This window comes from Lipotes vexillifer, unplaced genomic scaffold (assembly GCF_000442215.2).
Source record: "Lipotes vexillifer unplaced genomic scaffold, Lipotes_vexillifer_v1.1 scaffold400, whole genome shotgun sequence".
In the NCBI taxonomy this organism is placed as follows: domain Eukaryota; kingdom Metazoa; phylum Chordata; class Mammalia; order Artiodactyla; family Lipotidae; genus Lipotes; species Lipotes vexillifer.
Genome location: NW_006786594.1, coordinates 220,998 through 234,786, shown reverse-complemented (window position 1 = coordinate 234,786; position 13,789 = coordinate 220,998). Strand labels below are relative to the sequence as shown.

General features: G+C 51.7%; 1 protein-coding gene across 1 annotated transcript in view; it reads right to left on the bottom strand.

The window, feature by feature from the left end:
• The window catches only part of MOV10 (Mov10 RNA helicase), a 23,340-nt gene that overhangs the window by 1,846 nt on the left and 7,705 nt on the right, over positions 1-13,789 (bottom strand). The window contains exons 2-16 of the mRNA XM_007459042.1: positions 8,648-8,851; positions 8,163-8,398; positions 7,710-7,968; positions 6,205-6,339; positions 5,396-5,564; positions 4,472-4,626; positions 4,031-4,207; positions 3,773-3,920; positions 3,209-3,367; positions 2,847-2,950; positions 2,575-2,672; positions 2,256-2,472; positions 1,329-1,446; positions 920-1,111; positions 618-692 (exon numbers count right to left, since the gene is read on the bottom strand). Coding sequence (XP_007459104.1) covers positions 618-692; positions 920-1,111; positions 1,329-1,446; positions 2,256-2,472; positions 2,575-2,672; positions 2,847-2,950; positions 3,209-3,367; positions 3,773-3,920; positions 4,031-4,207; positions 4,472-4,626; positions 5,396-5,564; positions 6,205-6,339; positions 7,710-7,968; positions 8,163-8,398; positions 8,648-8,851 — 2,446 coding nt within the window. The remainder of the gene's footprint in view (positions 1-617; positions 693-919; positions 1,112-1,328; positions 1,447-2,255; positions 2,473-2,574; positions 2,673-2,846; positions 2,951-3,208; positions 3,368-3,772; positions 3,921-4,030; positions 4,208-4,471; positions 4,627-5,395; positions 5,565-6,204; positions 6,340-7,709; positions 7,969-8,162; positions 8,399-8,647; positions 8,852-13,789) is intronic.

Below are 13,789 nucleotides of genomic sequence, written 5' to 3'. Positions count from 1 at the left end.
AAAAAAAAAAAAAAAAAGTAACTTTAGGCCCTAACCCAGACCTCCAGAATCAGAATTTCCATGGAAGAGGCCTCTAACTCTTAAAGCCCTGGGTGTCAACCCTGGCTGCATGGGAGATCACCTGAGGAGCCCGTAAAAAAACCTGATGCCCTGGCTCTGCCCCCAGATAGCTGTGTTAATTGGTTGGGTGGAGCCCTGGCGCTGGCAGCACTAAAAGCTCTCCAGGTGATTCTTATCTGAGAAAGAACTGAGCTGCCGACTGACTCAGAGGGTGGGAGAGGTGAGTGGGGACATCATCATATGACAGGCAGGTCAGGCAGGCTGGGGAGTCTGGACTTTCTCCTTAGGGCAGAGACCTTAAACCAGCCTGATCATAAGAATCACGTGAGGTGCTTGCTAAACATGCGGGCTTCCCGGTCCCATCCCAGACCTACAAGTTGGGATCTCCAGGAGTGAGAGGCATGGGGAAAGCCCAAGTTTGTCTCAGGCAGCGAGGGTGCAGCAGGGACTTGGGCTGGCCTGCAGCAGTGGGGCAGGGACCCGAGGAGGTGTCTGGAAGTGGGGAAGAGAGGGGGACAGAAGCCAGGAAGGGAATGTGAAACAGTGGTGAGGGTCACCTTCAAGTCCTTGATGTCATCCAGTCCCCGAAGCTCCTTGTCAAGTTTGGTGATGCAGTAACGAATTTTTTCCACCTGGAAGATGGGGACAGGTGCCTTTCTCTCATGCCATCACACCAGTGCAAGAGGGTGCCAGGCAGGAGGCCAGGGAGCTGGGGGCCAAAGAGGGAGGTGCAGCTGACCTCTGCGCTCTTCTGAGGTATGGGGCCAGTGGTGGCCTGAGCTGGACCCTCTGCCTAGTGGTCTGGCTAAGGAGGTACCATCTCGGGGGAGCCACCCCTGATGGGAACTGAGGACCTGACCTGCTTCCGGTATGGAGAGATGACGCCCACGCTTCGGGGGCTCAGACGGGCTTTGCCCTTCTTGGAGGAGGGGGCCAGGAGCTGTTTCAGGTAGGAAGTCACCGTGGCAGCCTCTTCGGGGTTGAAGAAGGACGGGCTGTTGCCTTCACGCTCATCCTTGCCCATTACGCCGTGAAAGATGATGGGGAAGTCCTGGACGCGGAGTCAGGGGAAACCCTCAGCTGGACCTCCCTGCCTCCCTTCCCTCCCACCCTCAAACCCTTCCAGGGAGTGGGGGACCCCAGGCCTAGGTGACAAAGGGAGGGGCTCGTGGCTTCCACGCAGAGCCTCCTGCTACTCAGCACCCTCAGTAAGAGGGAGGCTGGGGTACAGGGGTAGGAGCCTGAGCCCCAGCCCCGCTCGGCCTCACCTGTCGAGGCAGACCCTCCCAGCGGCAGAAGCGCTCTCGGTCCACAACGTCCGCACAGGCCTGCAGCTCCCCTTCGTAATACAGCTGGTTAGGAATGTCCAGGATGGTGGGGTGAGACCTGGGAGGCAGGAGGAAGGAAGAGCAAGACCAGGGGGCGGATAAGTTCTGCCCCGCCCTCAGGGACCTCTGCTCCACCTGCTTGGAGCTCACACACACTATCCTCCTGTCTTCCTGCCCACTGCATAGCAGACTCATTCAGCTACAGTTTTTGCTGCTGGGCACTGTTAACCACAGAAAGCAGAACCAAATGTGGCTCCTGAGAACATCCAATCCACAGATTTCATAGACCAGTCAAATTTAAATGAAAACACCAAGAAATTAGGGGCCCATTCTCAAGTTTCAATTTTGTCAAGGAAGGACAATACAAAAGCAAGAATCACCTACTGTCGCCCTTATTGGATGAGACAATGTGCTAAATCCAAAAATATCAGCGGTACTAACACAACAGCTAACATTCATTGAATTCCTAGTGGACTCATCTAAGGAACTAAAGATGTAGGAACTCAGATATCTGAGCATTTTAGATATATGAACTCACTGACTAAAGGAAGCATAGCTCTTTAACTCGAATAACCAATAGGTTTATGAAAAAATACATTGTCCCTGTTTTTCTCATTTCTCCTTGGACGCCTAGAAACTTCACCTGGGACCAGCGTCAGATATATTCCGGTGTCTAGGAACCACTGACCATCCCCTGAGGTACAGATAGGCAACTGGAGGAGCAGGGACGGGACTGGGGAGAAGAGCTCCCACCTTCCAGCTGAGTCTTTCTGCATCACTGCAGCCTCTGAGGACTGTGGGATGGAGCTGCCAGCTGCGCTTGCAGAGGGTGTGAAGGCAGGGGATGACACAGAGGGTGCGGGATACCTGTAGTTGCGTAGCAGCTTGGTTATGAACTGGGGGTTATAGCCATCAGGGCCCTTCTTGTACAGGGCATTGTAGGTGAGCAGCCGCTCCAGCAGTGAGTACCCCAGCCCATGCTTCTGGGTCAGTGGGCAGCGCAGCACAGGCCCCAGCTGCCGAGGGTCTCCTGCCAGCACCAGCTGCCCTCCTGGATTGTCTGCTTCCTTGACTTCCATCAGCCCTGGGAGATGGGTAGCGTGAGGAGAAAGGCGTGTGGTGGGACCTCCTCGATGCCATGTGGGGTGACACACTCGCAGCCCCCCCCCGCCCCCGAGCCCCTCACCTGCTATGGCCACCAGGCTCTCTGGCTCCATGGAGTGGCCAGCCTCATCGATGAAGATGTGTGTGAAGTGATCGATGGGAAACTGGGCCGAGACCAACCTGGGAGGTGTCAGGCCAGGCAGGGGTCACATCCAGGCACGCGACTACCAAACCTGAATGCTCCCCCAAGCTGGCCCTCCCCCCAACTCCCCAGGCACCACTCTTCCCCATTTCCCCAGACCACTACCTCTTAACACACAATTTAAGAGATGCACACACACACACACTTCCCACCTGCTGGCAGTGATGAGCGTGGTAATTAACACACGATATTCCTGCAGCTTCTTCTTGGAAGGAAACACGTAATCCCCCTTCTTTGCATCCCAGTTACAGCAGGGCTGAGGGTCGTGCAGGGAAGGGACTCAGCTTGCCTCCACCTCCATTCTCACCCTCGCTCTGGGTCTGGGAACCCCCTCCAGGCAATTTTATTTAACTCTCTCACTTTACATACAGGGAAACTGAAGCCCAGAGAGCAGTCCTGACCCACCCAAGGTCATACAGCGAGTATCAGAATCCAGGTCTCCTAGTTTCCTGGCCCCAGCGTCTACCCAGAGCAGCACCCGCCACCCCTTGGTCCCCCGCCCTTCCCCAAGTACCTTGATGTCCTCAGGCACCATGCGGATATCCCTGCTGGGAGCCAGGAGGCGGTAGATGGAGCTGGGCAGGTGGACCCGGAGGCGTTGACAGAGGAGGTCGGCCCCCGAGTTGGACGGAGCACAGGCCAGGATGTGGGCTTTGGGCAAGTGCTTCACCACCTGGGGTGGGGATGAGCACAGTGTGGGAAGCAGCTTCTGGTCTCCAGGGGGGAGGGGAGAGGGAGAAACATGCCTGTGACTCAGACTGGCGCGGTGTGGCATTTGCCTCCCATTGCTGAGGGAGGGAGTGACTCAAAAGGCAAGTTCAGATCGGCAGGCCCCTGCTAGTCCAGCAGCCCTTTAATGCTGGAAAACTGCTGCCGTAATTATACAAGGCTACGGAGATTGAGACGTGCAGTACCCAAGCTGCACGCCATGCTCGACAGCCACACTGGCCCTCGAGGCCACTTCGGGGGCGTGCGTTCAGGGAGCCGGAAGGAACCAGAAGGAACCAGAACCTGGGGACAACTGCTTTGTCCCGGGGGGAGTCAGAGTGTAGGTCACAGGTCTACGCTCAGGCCCCACCTGCTTGATGGCTTCCACTAAGGTGACAGTCTTGCCAGTGCCTGGAGGCCCAAAGATGATGTACGGGGCGGGGCGGGTGGTACCCATAACAATGTGCTTCATGGCCTGCAGCTGCTCCGGGTTGGACTCCAGACTCCGGTCGTACAGCCTAGTGGAGGGGCCACAAACACGATATTGTCCGCGTCCCAGAGGCCTCCCTGACCTCGTCCCCTACACCCACACTCCAAGTGGCCCCAGAGCCCCTGCCCACAGTCTCACTTGAGCTTCACATCTGAGGGCAGCAGCGGGACCCCACGAGAGGCCACAGGGAAAAGCAGGGGCCACAGTGGCCAGCGCCCCGTCAGCTCCAGGGCACGGTGCTGCACCCGCAGGGGCTGGCGGTTGAAGGTGAAGTTCACCTTGAAGGTCAGCCCATCCACAAAGCGGCTCAGGAGACTTTGAGAAGGGGGAGAGAGAAGGGGAAGAATTCCAATTGGGGGGGTGGGCAATAAAAGGCCAGGACTCTCTCCATCTACTCCAACTCCACTCCCTTTCCCAGACCTCCAAGCAATCCTCCAGGAGAGGAAGATGGTGAGGCATCTCAGGGTCCCCCTGCCCTGTCCCTGGGGTCCCACTCATCCTGAGGAGAAACACCCTCCTCCCTTGGCCTCTGGGACACCTGCAGACCTTCCTGCAGCTCAGGGCTCCCCCAACACCTACCCTGTGGAAAAACTCAGCTTGACCCGGTCCAGTTCCACCTTGTGCACAAAGCCCTTGTAGGTGACGGGGTCCTCCTGGTGTGTCTCAGAGGACAAAAGGGCAAATAGGTGGTCACCCCGCAGCACTGAGGGGCGGCTCTCGGCCACCCCGGGAACCTATGGGGCACGAACAGCACAAGCTTCTAACCCGGAGATGGCCAGTGGAGGGCCCACTCCAGACCCCAACTGAGACACAAGTCCTGAGGATCTACCCTCTACCCCAGGTTCAGGGAGCTTTGCCTCTTTCCTCTTCTGCCAGACAGGGTAAGAGTCAGGGGAGATGAAGAAGGGACAAGTCTGCCCACGATGCTTAGAGATGCTGAGCCCAGGAATCCTGGAAACCCTCCAGGGCATGATTTCAAGACTTGGAGGCCAGCTTCCCAGCAAGTCCGGTTGCCCTCTTGGCTAGCTCTGTTCCTACTCTTCCTTTAAAATCTTGTTCAAAACTCAGTTCCTGTAGGCAACTTTCCCTGATCACCCTCACCTGCCGTCCCTTCTCTCTGAGTGCCTTTCTCAGCACAAGTGTGCAGGAATCCATTCTCGTGTGTAATTCCGGTCTTAGATGTACACATTCAACATCTGAGAGCGGGAGAGGGCTCTAAGAATTATCTAGTCCAGCTCCATGCTTTTCAGGTGAGGGAACTAAGGCCCAGAGAGAGCAAAAGACTTGCCCAAGGTCACGCAGCCAGTAGTAGCAAAGTCTAGACTAAAACCCCAGTCCTCCCTATTGCCTTGCTGTGACACCTCTTTTGGGGCCCAGATGCCCACTCGGCAACTTGCTGAGCCCTCTGGGACAGGAAAAACTTCATCTTCCTTTTGTTCTTCCCACAGCCTGTGGGTTGGCTAACTTGAGTCCATCCTCCCTCCTACCGATCCAACCCCTGACCTCCAGCGTGAGCAGCCCAGGGTTCTGGTCTACAGGGTCCCAGGTCATAGGCACCGACTCCAGGTCATAGTGCCGGATGTCATGCTCCATCTGCAGCTCCTCCAGGTGCAGCAGCAGCCGGAGCTTCACCTCGTAGTTCCTCCACTTCAGGGGTGTCTCCAGCTGGGCCCTGGCAGCGATGGGTGGGGGGGTTGGAGGGAGGGGACGGGAACGGGATGGGTCAGGCAACCCCCATGTCCAGGAGCATCCACCCTCTCCCTCTGCAGCTCTGGGACTATGAAGACATCAGGAATCGGGCAAGATTAGGAGGGCAGAGAAGCAGATGGGGGTCAGAGGCCTCCAAGTAGGGAGCCCCTTCCCCCCAAGCTCAGACCTGACTCGCATTTGCACTGTGGATCCTGGAGCCTGGAACATCCTTTCTCCAAGATCCTCCTATTACTCACACCGTCACCTCATTCAAAGGTCATTCTCTGCTCAAATGTCACCTCCTCAAAGAGGCCAGGACTAGCTGCCCTCTGCAAAATAGCACAGCCCACCCCTCACCCTGCTTTAGCTCTTTAGTTAATTCTTCATAGCACTCATCATTACATGAAATAAGATGACAGAGGCTCACTTTCCCCAACTAGGATGTCAGGGCCATCATGCGAGTGATTCACCTTGAATGGTGCCTGGCACATGGCGTGTGCTCAGTAAGGGGATGAATGAACTGAGCACAGGAGGCTGAGGACAGAGGCATGGGGCAGTGGGAAGAAGCCAGTGGAAAAGAAACATACAAAGCAGCACGAAGGGTGCAGAGGAGTGGTACTTACTTGATCTCAGCAATCTCCTTTGGGGCAGTGAAGATACTTGTTCCCTGAAGAAGGATGGGGAGCAGCTGCCGGAGGCGGGTGGGTGGGTAGTATGTTCCCAGTGCCATACTTAACTCCAGGTCATAGCTCTTAGCACTGCAGGAGGGAGAGAAGAAAAGCTATTACAAACACAGAGACCCTTCACCTTCAGAGTCTCAGAGAAGGCCCTTCCCTGGAGGAAGCACAAGGCTCTGCTTCAACACTATTGCTGAAGGGGGTTGGCAGCCTTTGCCCTAGGAGATAGGACTCACTGTCTCATGAGGCTGCTCACGCCAAGGTTGGACCATCCTCATTTTTGGAAAGCATGATACTTGGAAGCATTTAAAAAAATATGTATATAGGGAATTTCCTAGTGGTCCAGTGGTTAGGACCCTGTGCGTCCACTGCAGGGGGCCCGGGTTCAATCCCTGGTCAGGGAACTAGGATCCCACAAGCTGTGTGGTGTGGCAAAAAAAATAAAATATATATATATATGTATATACACACACATATATATGCATATAGATATGTATGTAAACAATATATGTTCATCAGAGGAAAAAAATCAGAAAATAGGTAATAAATAAATGAGTAAATAAACAACATTCTCACCATCCAGAGATAACCAATGTTAACCTTTTGGCATGCAGCCTTCCAGACATTTTTCTTTGTCAAATTGTATCATACACATATATTTTTATTTATGTACTTACTTACTTACTCACTTAACTTTTTGGCCGTGCTGCGCAGCATGCAGAATCTTAGTTCCCTGACCAGGGATCGAACCCATGCCCCCTGCAGTGGAAGCTCAAAGCCCTAACCACTGGACTACCAGGGAATTCCCCTACACACATTTTTTTTTTCTTTTTTTTTTACATACATATTTTTAACAGAAAGAGCACAATGGTCTTATGGTTTGCTCAGTATTTTGTGAACACCTGGACATGTCAAAAAGAGCTGTTTACACGTATACGATTCCATTCATATAAAATGTCCAGAAGAGGGAAATCTACACAAAGTAGATGAGTGGCTGGTTAGAGCCTGCGGGGGGCGGGGTGGATGGGGAGCAAAAGGGGTGATAACTAAAGGGTACGGGCTCCTTTTGGGGGTGATAAAATGCTCTAAAATGGATTGTGGTGATGGTTGCACATACCTGTGAATATACTAAAAAAAGCACAGAATTGTACACTTTAAATGGGTGAAACGTATGGTATATGAATTGTTTCAATAAAGCTGTTGAGAGAGAGAGAGAGAGAGAGAGAGAGAGAGAGACACGTGTCCACCTTGGCTGACTGATAATCCATCATATAGTCAAAAATACTTGAAATTTTTTCACACTGTCCTCATATCTGCTTTTCTTCCTAGACAGAAAAGGTCTCTGAGGTCTGGAGTTAAGAACTCACAGTTAGGAAAGGGGGCTCTGTGTTCTTCCCACAGTGTGGTGTTGGGACACCCCCAGCCAGGACTGGGTTGGAGGGAGGACTTACCGGTCGGGTCTCTCTCCTTCCTCTATCCGGTTGGTCACCACAGGGTTTCTAGTGATCTGGGTCCGCTTGAAGGGAGTTGTGGGCTTCAGTTGTGCTGCCAGGGGGCTGTGGGCCACGACGGCCAAGAAGCGGGCAATGTAGAAAGTGCCAGCTCCTTCTGAGCCTGGCTCCCCAGGTCCTAGCAGCTCCCAGAGCACGGTGGCTGGGAAGTAGCCCACAAAGCTGGTCTTACAGTGGACGTGGAGCTCATAGCATTCACCTGGGAGAGGATGGCTGAGTGAGTCGGGGTGGGGAAGGGACCCTCCCACCAGCAGCCCAACCCTGACATTCCCCCCAGAGCCCCGTCCCAAGGTAGGAGCCCACGGGCCAGCAACAGCACGTTCCTGAAGCATCAGACCTTCCTAGGGCAGGACTCTGTCCACCAGAGACTCTTTCCTTTGGGAACCCACTCACCAGGGCCCAGTGGGCAGGGCAGCTCCCGGTCTCCATTGCAGAAGGCAAACTGGGGGGTCCGGCAGAATGGGAAGAGGTGGGTGAGGGTGACAGGCTGGGTTCCTCCATTCCGAAGCCTCAGGGTCAGCACCTCCTTGCGGTTCAAATCCAGGCGGATAAGGAGCTGCCCATCTCGGGCTTCATGGGGCCCCTGGACCTCCACGTCCACCCCATGTTTCCCGTGAAGATACTCAGCCCTGGGGAGAGTGGGAGTCAAGAGCATGGCTGGGGCGGGAGCAGCCAAGCCTGGGGGTTGCCCTCGGAGAAAGTTAAAGGCTTGGGGAGGCTGGCCAAGTGCCAGCTGTGCTCAGGCAACCCATCCCCTCCCCCAGGCCAATTAGCTCCTTTCCTGCCCTTCCCCCAGTCCTTGTAGGATGGAGCCTTACCCCAAGCGGAGGCAACCGCCTTTCTCCCCAGCCAGACACGCCCCCCACCCCGTCACACACCTGTCATAAAAGATCGTGGCCAGCAGCGACTTGTGGTGTTTGCTGATCTCCGACCCCGGCTTCATTCTCCTCTTTTCTGGGAACCACACGTCGGCCCAACGGTCGAGCCCGAAGAACCTGACCCGGGTCTTGGTGACGTAGGCCAGGTTGGCAATCTTCATTCCATACAGCATGGAGGAGAAGCCAGGGGCGGGGGTCCCAAAGCTGCCGGGAGCAGAGGAGACTGGGGAGTGAGGGACGGGGGCAGCAAGCTGGGGAGGGCATCTGAGGGCCGCTCTGTGCGGGACAGGCCGGGGCTGGGAATGGCAGGAATTTTTAATGTTTTCAGGGAAGGCAATGGGACCCCCTCAAGACAAAATATGGTTGTTTTAAACAGCAGGCGGTGGACGGTGCACTTCTAAGGAGAACAGCCCAACGATGGGCTATTGAATTGGAGTACTAAGGGAAGAGAGAGAGAAAGGAAGATTTGTGGTGGGGGGCAGGGGGAATTTGGGACAGAAAAGATACAAACACTGAAGTGGAAAGAGCTAAAGCTGAGAGGGAAGCCGAAGAAGCTGATTCAGGGGGGTGGATTCGGGGTCCAGCCCGCCGGTGAGGAGTGAGAGAGGGGCAGAGAGTACAGATGTCCAGGGTGTGTGGGCAAGGTGGCTGATCAGACAGCAGTTTCCCCCTGAAGTCATAGGGTGCAGGTGGAACCCAAGCAGGAGGGAAAGGATCCTTCTCCAGAGATCAAATAGCTTGTTTGGGCCTAGAGAAGGTGAAGACAGGGAAAACTGGTCAGAAGGACAACAACCTCGAGGTTCAGCGCCTGGAATTCAGTTTAGTCAGCTCAACAAACACTTACAGAGACCTGTTATGTGCCAGACACTGCGCTAGATGCTGGGGCTTCAAAGAGGCCTCGAGGAGCACAGACGGAACACATTCGTTCCAGCCCGCTGCCGGGAGCTCAGCGGGGTGGGGCTCAGCCCTGGCGGCTTCCCCCCAAGAAACGGCGTCAGAACTGAGTCCTGAAGGCTGAATGGGTGTCATTCAGGCGCAGGGGGAGCACAGAGTGTGAGCCCAGGAGCGGGTGCCTACCGAGAACACGTGCCGAGAGGCTGTGGGGACCGCCCACTCTGCCACTAGCTGAGCCATCTCGGTTACCTCGCAGAGCCTCACTTTGCTCCTCTATAAAATGGGGATAATGGCAGACTCATCTCCCGGGGTGGCTGTGAGGATTACGTGAGAGACGGACACTGTGGTGTCCACTTAGCCCAGTGCTTGGCACATAAGATCTCAGTAAGGTGTGCTCTGATTAGTATCACACCCCGTCTGGTTGTACTAGAGTGAAGAGTCCAAGGAAGGGATTGGCTGGAGGCAGCAGAGGCGGGCAGGGACCCGGTCTTGCATAGTTTTGCATGCCAAGCCACGAAGCCCGCACTTGACCCTGAAGGCCAGAAGCTCTCCTCCTTTACTGGCACCCAAGAGCCAGAGGACATCCCCACGTGCGACACACTTCATGGACACATTCAAGATCTGGACAGCTGACCACCCACCCTCCATGCTTTGTAGGGAATGAAAGGAAATCCTAGCTCCTAGGAACCATGGTAATGCCTATTTAACTATTAAGGCTCAATCAGCATGGTCACTCACTAGCATATATAAGGTCATTTATGGTTACAGACATTTCCCTGGTGGCCCCTGCCTATAACTCTGCCCCCCTCCCTCCCCCCAAGCAAATGAGTGATACCATTCAGAAAACTTTGAATCGGCTCTGATTTGCCTTAAAGAGATAATAAATCATTTGAAAACACAATAGAAAATGCTCAGGAAATGTTAGCTACTATTATTAGTATCCTATTAGTAGCAATAGTAGTACTAATAGTAGCAGTAGTAGTAAGAGTAGCAACTTACTTTCAGCCTGCACCAGAGGCTACACTGTGGTTACAGAACCACCCCGTTGGTGGGTTTTAAGCAGGGGAGTGGCAAGATCATATTTGCATTTCAGATCACTCAGGCATCAGGATTGGAGGATGGATTTGCTGGAGGCAAGACTGTAGGCAGGGAGACCAGTTAGAAGAAGGCCATTGCAATCGTCCAATTAAAAGATGACAAGGGCCCAAACAAGGCAGTGGTGAGGAGAGAAGAGGGGACAGATCTGATATTGAGAATATACAATTAGCAGAATTTGGCTTTGGACAGGAGAGGGAATGGAGGCTGGGAAGAGGAAAGGAGTCGAGGACAACACCCAAACCAATGGCTTGGCTTCAGGAACTATTCCTGAGATAGGAGGTAAAAACAAGAGGAGGAGGAGGTTGGAAGGGCTGACCACAACATCTGGGTGTGGACATGGTCAGTCTGAGATCCCCGTGGTCCGGAGGCAGCTAGCTCCATGAATCAGAAGCTGAGAACTCAGGCCAAAGTCAAAGCAGAGCTTAATATTAGGGAGACGTCAGGTAGTAGTTACAACCAGAGAGTGTGAGTATAATCTGAGAACACCTGAGACCAGCATAACCCAGGGAGGAAGAGAAAACAGCAGGTACCACCTGCTGGAGAATCAGGTAACAGGCTCAAATGCTGCTGAGGGGTCCAGGCAAAGGGACTGAAATCAGGGCGTCATCAGAAGCTTCCCCCCCACTGGGCCCCCTGGTCAGTGAGTCACTAAATTCCATGGATCAGGCACACACTCAAATGCCGACAGATGCCAGACTCCACAGGTATCTGATATCTGCAGCCGTCTCAGGCACCTGTACAGTCCCATTTTTGAGTCCTTAGTGTAAGGACATGTGTAGTCCTACACATGTCCTTCTTACACTAATATACTATAATCTACTACAAGAAAAGTGCAGGTGCTCTCAAATGCCCTGGAGCTCTCAGCTTAGTGCTGGGGAGGAAACGGAACCCTGAGGGGACTGGACAAACCCAGGAGCACAAGTCCTGTCTAAAGGGGGGAACTCCTACTCATCTCCAGACAGACGTTGCCAGCAGGGGATGCAGGCCCAAGATGGCCAGATCTGGCTTTTAAGAGAAGTCCAAAGCACAGTTTTAAGGTGAAATCTCCTATCTTTGGAAGCTTCCGCATGGACACATGGGCAGGAGGAACTCAACTTCACAAGTTTTGCGACTTCTACTATAGGTGCTACCACCTAAGTAGCTTTCAAATTATACCTCACATCTATTACTACTACCACCCAAATTCACTTGGTCTAAGGTGACAGTCATAAAAAATTAAAAAAAAATTTTTTTTTTTTAAATCACAAACTTAGTACATACTAGTTGAAAAAAGCACCAGTTCTTTTACACATCTAGTCACCTAGATTTCTAGGGGAAAAAAAAGATGAACAATAGAAAAACTGAATATTCAACTTAAAGAGCAAACTCCAATGACCCAGAAGTCTGAGAAGATGCTCTAAAAGTAGAGAAATGCAAACTACAGTAAAAACAAGGTACCATTTTATTTCCATTAGACTGATAAAAAAGGAAAATAGGCACAACACGTGTTGCTATGTGGAAAAGAAAACTCTCATACACTGCTGGTAGAAAGGTGAAGCATTACAACCTTTTGGAAAACAATCTGGCAAAATATCTCCTAACATCTGATATACAGGTATCCTTTAACTCATGAGAATGTATCCCATGGAAAAGAAAAGTACCAACATATAAGAACATATGTGCAAGGATGCTTACTGTAGAGTCATTCTCAGTGGCCAAGAATTGAAAACGAAACAAATGCCCATAAATAGGGAGATAGCTGGATAAGTTGTAAACACCCACACTACAGAATATTACACAGCCATTAAAAAGAATGCATCACACCCATTCAAATGACTAAAATTTTAAAGGCTGTCAACAACAAATGCTGACAAGGATACAAAAACACCAGAACGCTTGTGCGTTGTTGGCTGGAATTTAAAATGGTACAATCACTTTAGAAAAAGGTCTGATAGTTTCTTGTAAAACCAAACATATAATGTAATGTTCTGATTTTTAATGAAAAGAATATATAACTATATTATGCATGGAATAAAAATTCATTAAGAAAGTAACGCGACTATAACATCTAGTGTAGACCTAGCACTGGTATTTATCAATAAGTACTTGCTGGGAGAATGGGTAAAAAAAGTATCAGATAATTCCAGACTGTTATTTTATAGATGAAATAGATAACAATGCAAACATTGAACCTCTGGCTGCCACACAGCACTGCTGTGCAATGGCTTGGAATGTTAAGTGTCAGGTTATATATATTGTCCAAACTTGGACAGCCTAACCCCCGGCAAGGTCAAACCAGAAGACCAGTCCAGAAGACTTTGCTGCCACCACCAAAAGAGGTTAAGCAACTTGCCCAAGATTAAAGAAAAAAAGTAAACATCATCTATCCTACGACTCAACAATTCCACCCCTAGGTATATCCCAGGAGAAATGAAAATATATGTCCACAAAATGACTTGTACAAGAATGTGCATAGCAGTTTTATTCAAAATAGCCCCAAACTGAAAACACTGTCCTTCAAACTATGATTTACACGCGCGTGTGCGTGCGCGCGCACACACACACACACACACACACACACACACACACACACACAATTTTTGGCTGCACCATGCAGCATGTTGGATCTTAGCTCCCCGACCAGGAATCAAACCTGGGCCCCCTGCATTGAAAGCATGGAGTCTTAACCACTGGAACGCCAGGGAAGTCCCTATGATTTATATTCGGTGGTAAAAAGCAATTACTGATACAACAACATGGGCGAATCTCAAACACATTATGCTGAGTGAAAGATGCCTTACACAAAAGGGTACATACTACATACTATCTGATTCCATTACATAAAGTTCTAGAATAGGTACTATCTCAGAAAAAAAAAAAAAAAAAGATCAGAGCAGTGGTTGCCTCTGGGTGGGTAAGGGTGAGGACTAAATAGGACAGGAGATGAGGGAACTTTCTGGGGTGACATCATATATCTTGATAGGGGTTTGCACACAGGTATATGGATTTGTTAAAACTCACAACAGTACATGTGAAATTTGTCTATTTCACTGTCGGTAAATTTTACTTAAAAAAAAAATCGTAGGGCTTCCCTGGTGGCGCAGTGGTTGAGAGTCCGCCTGCCGATGCAGGGGACACGGGTTCGTGCCCCGGTCTGGGAAGATCCCACAT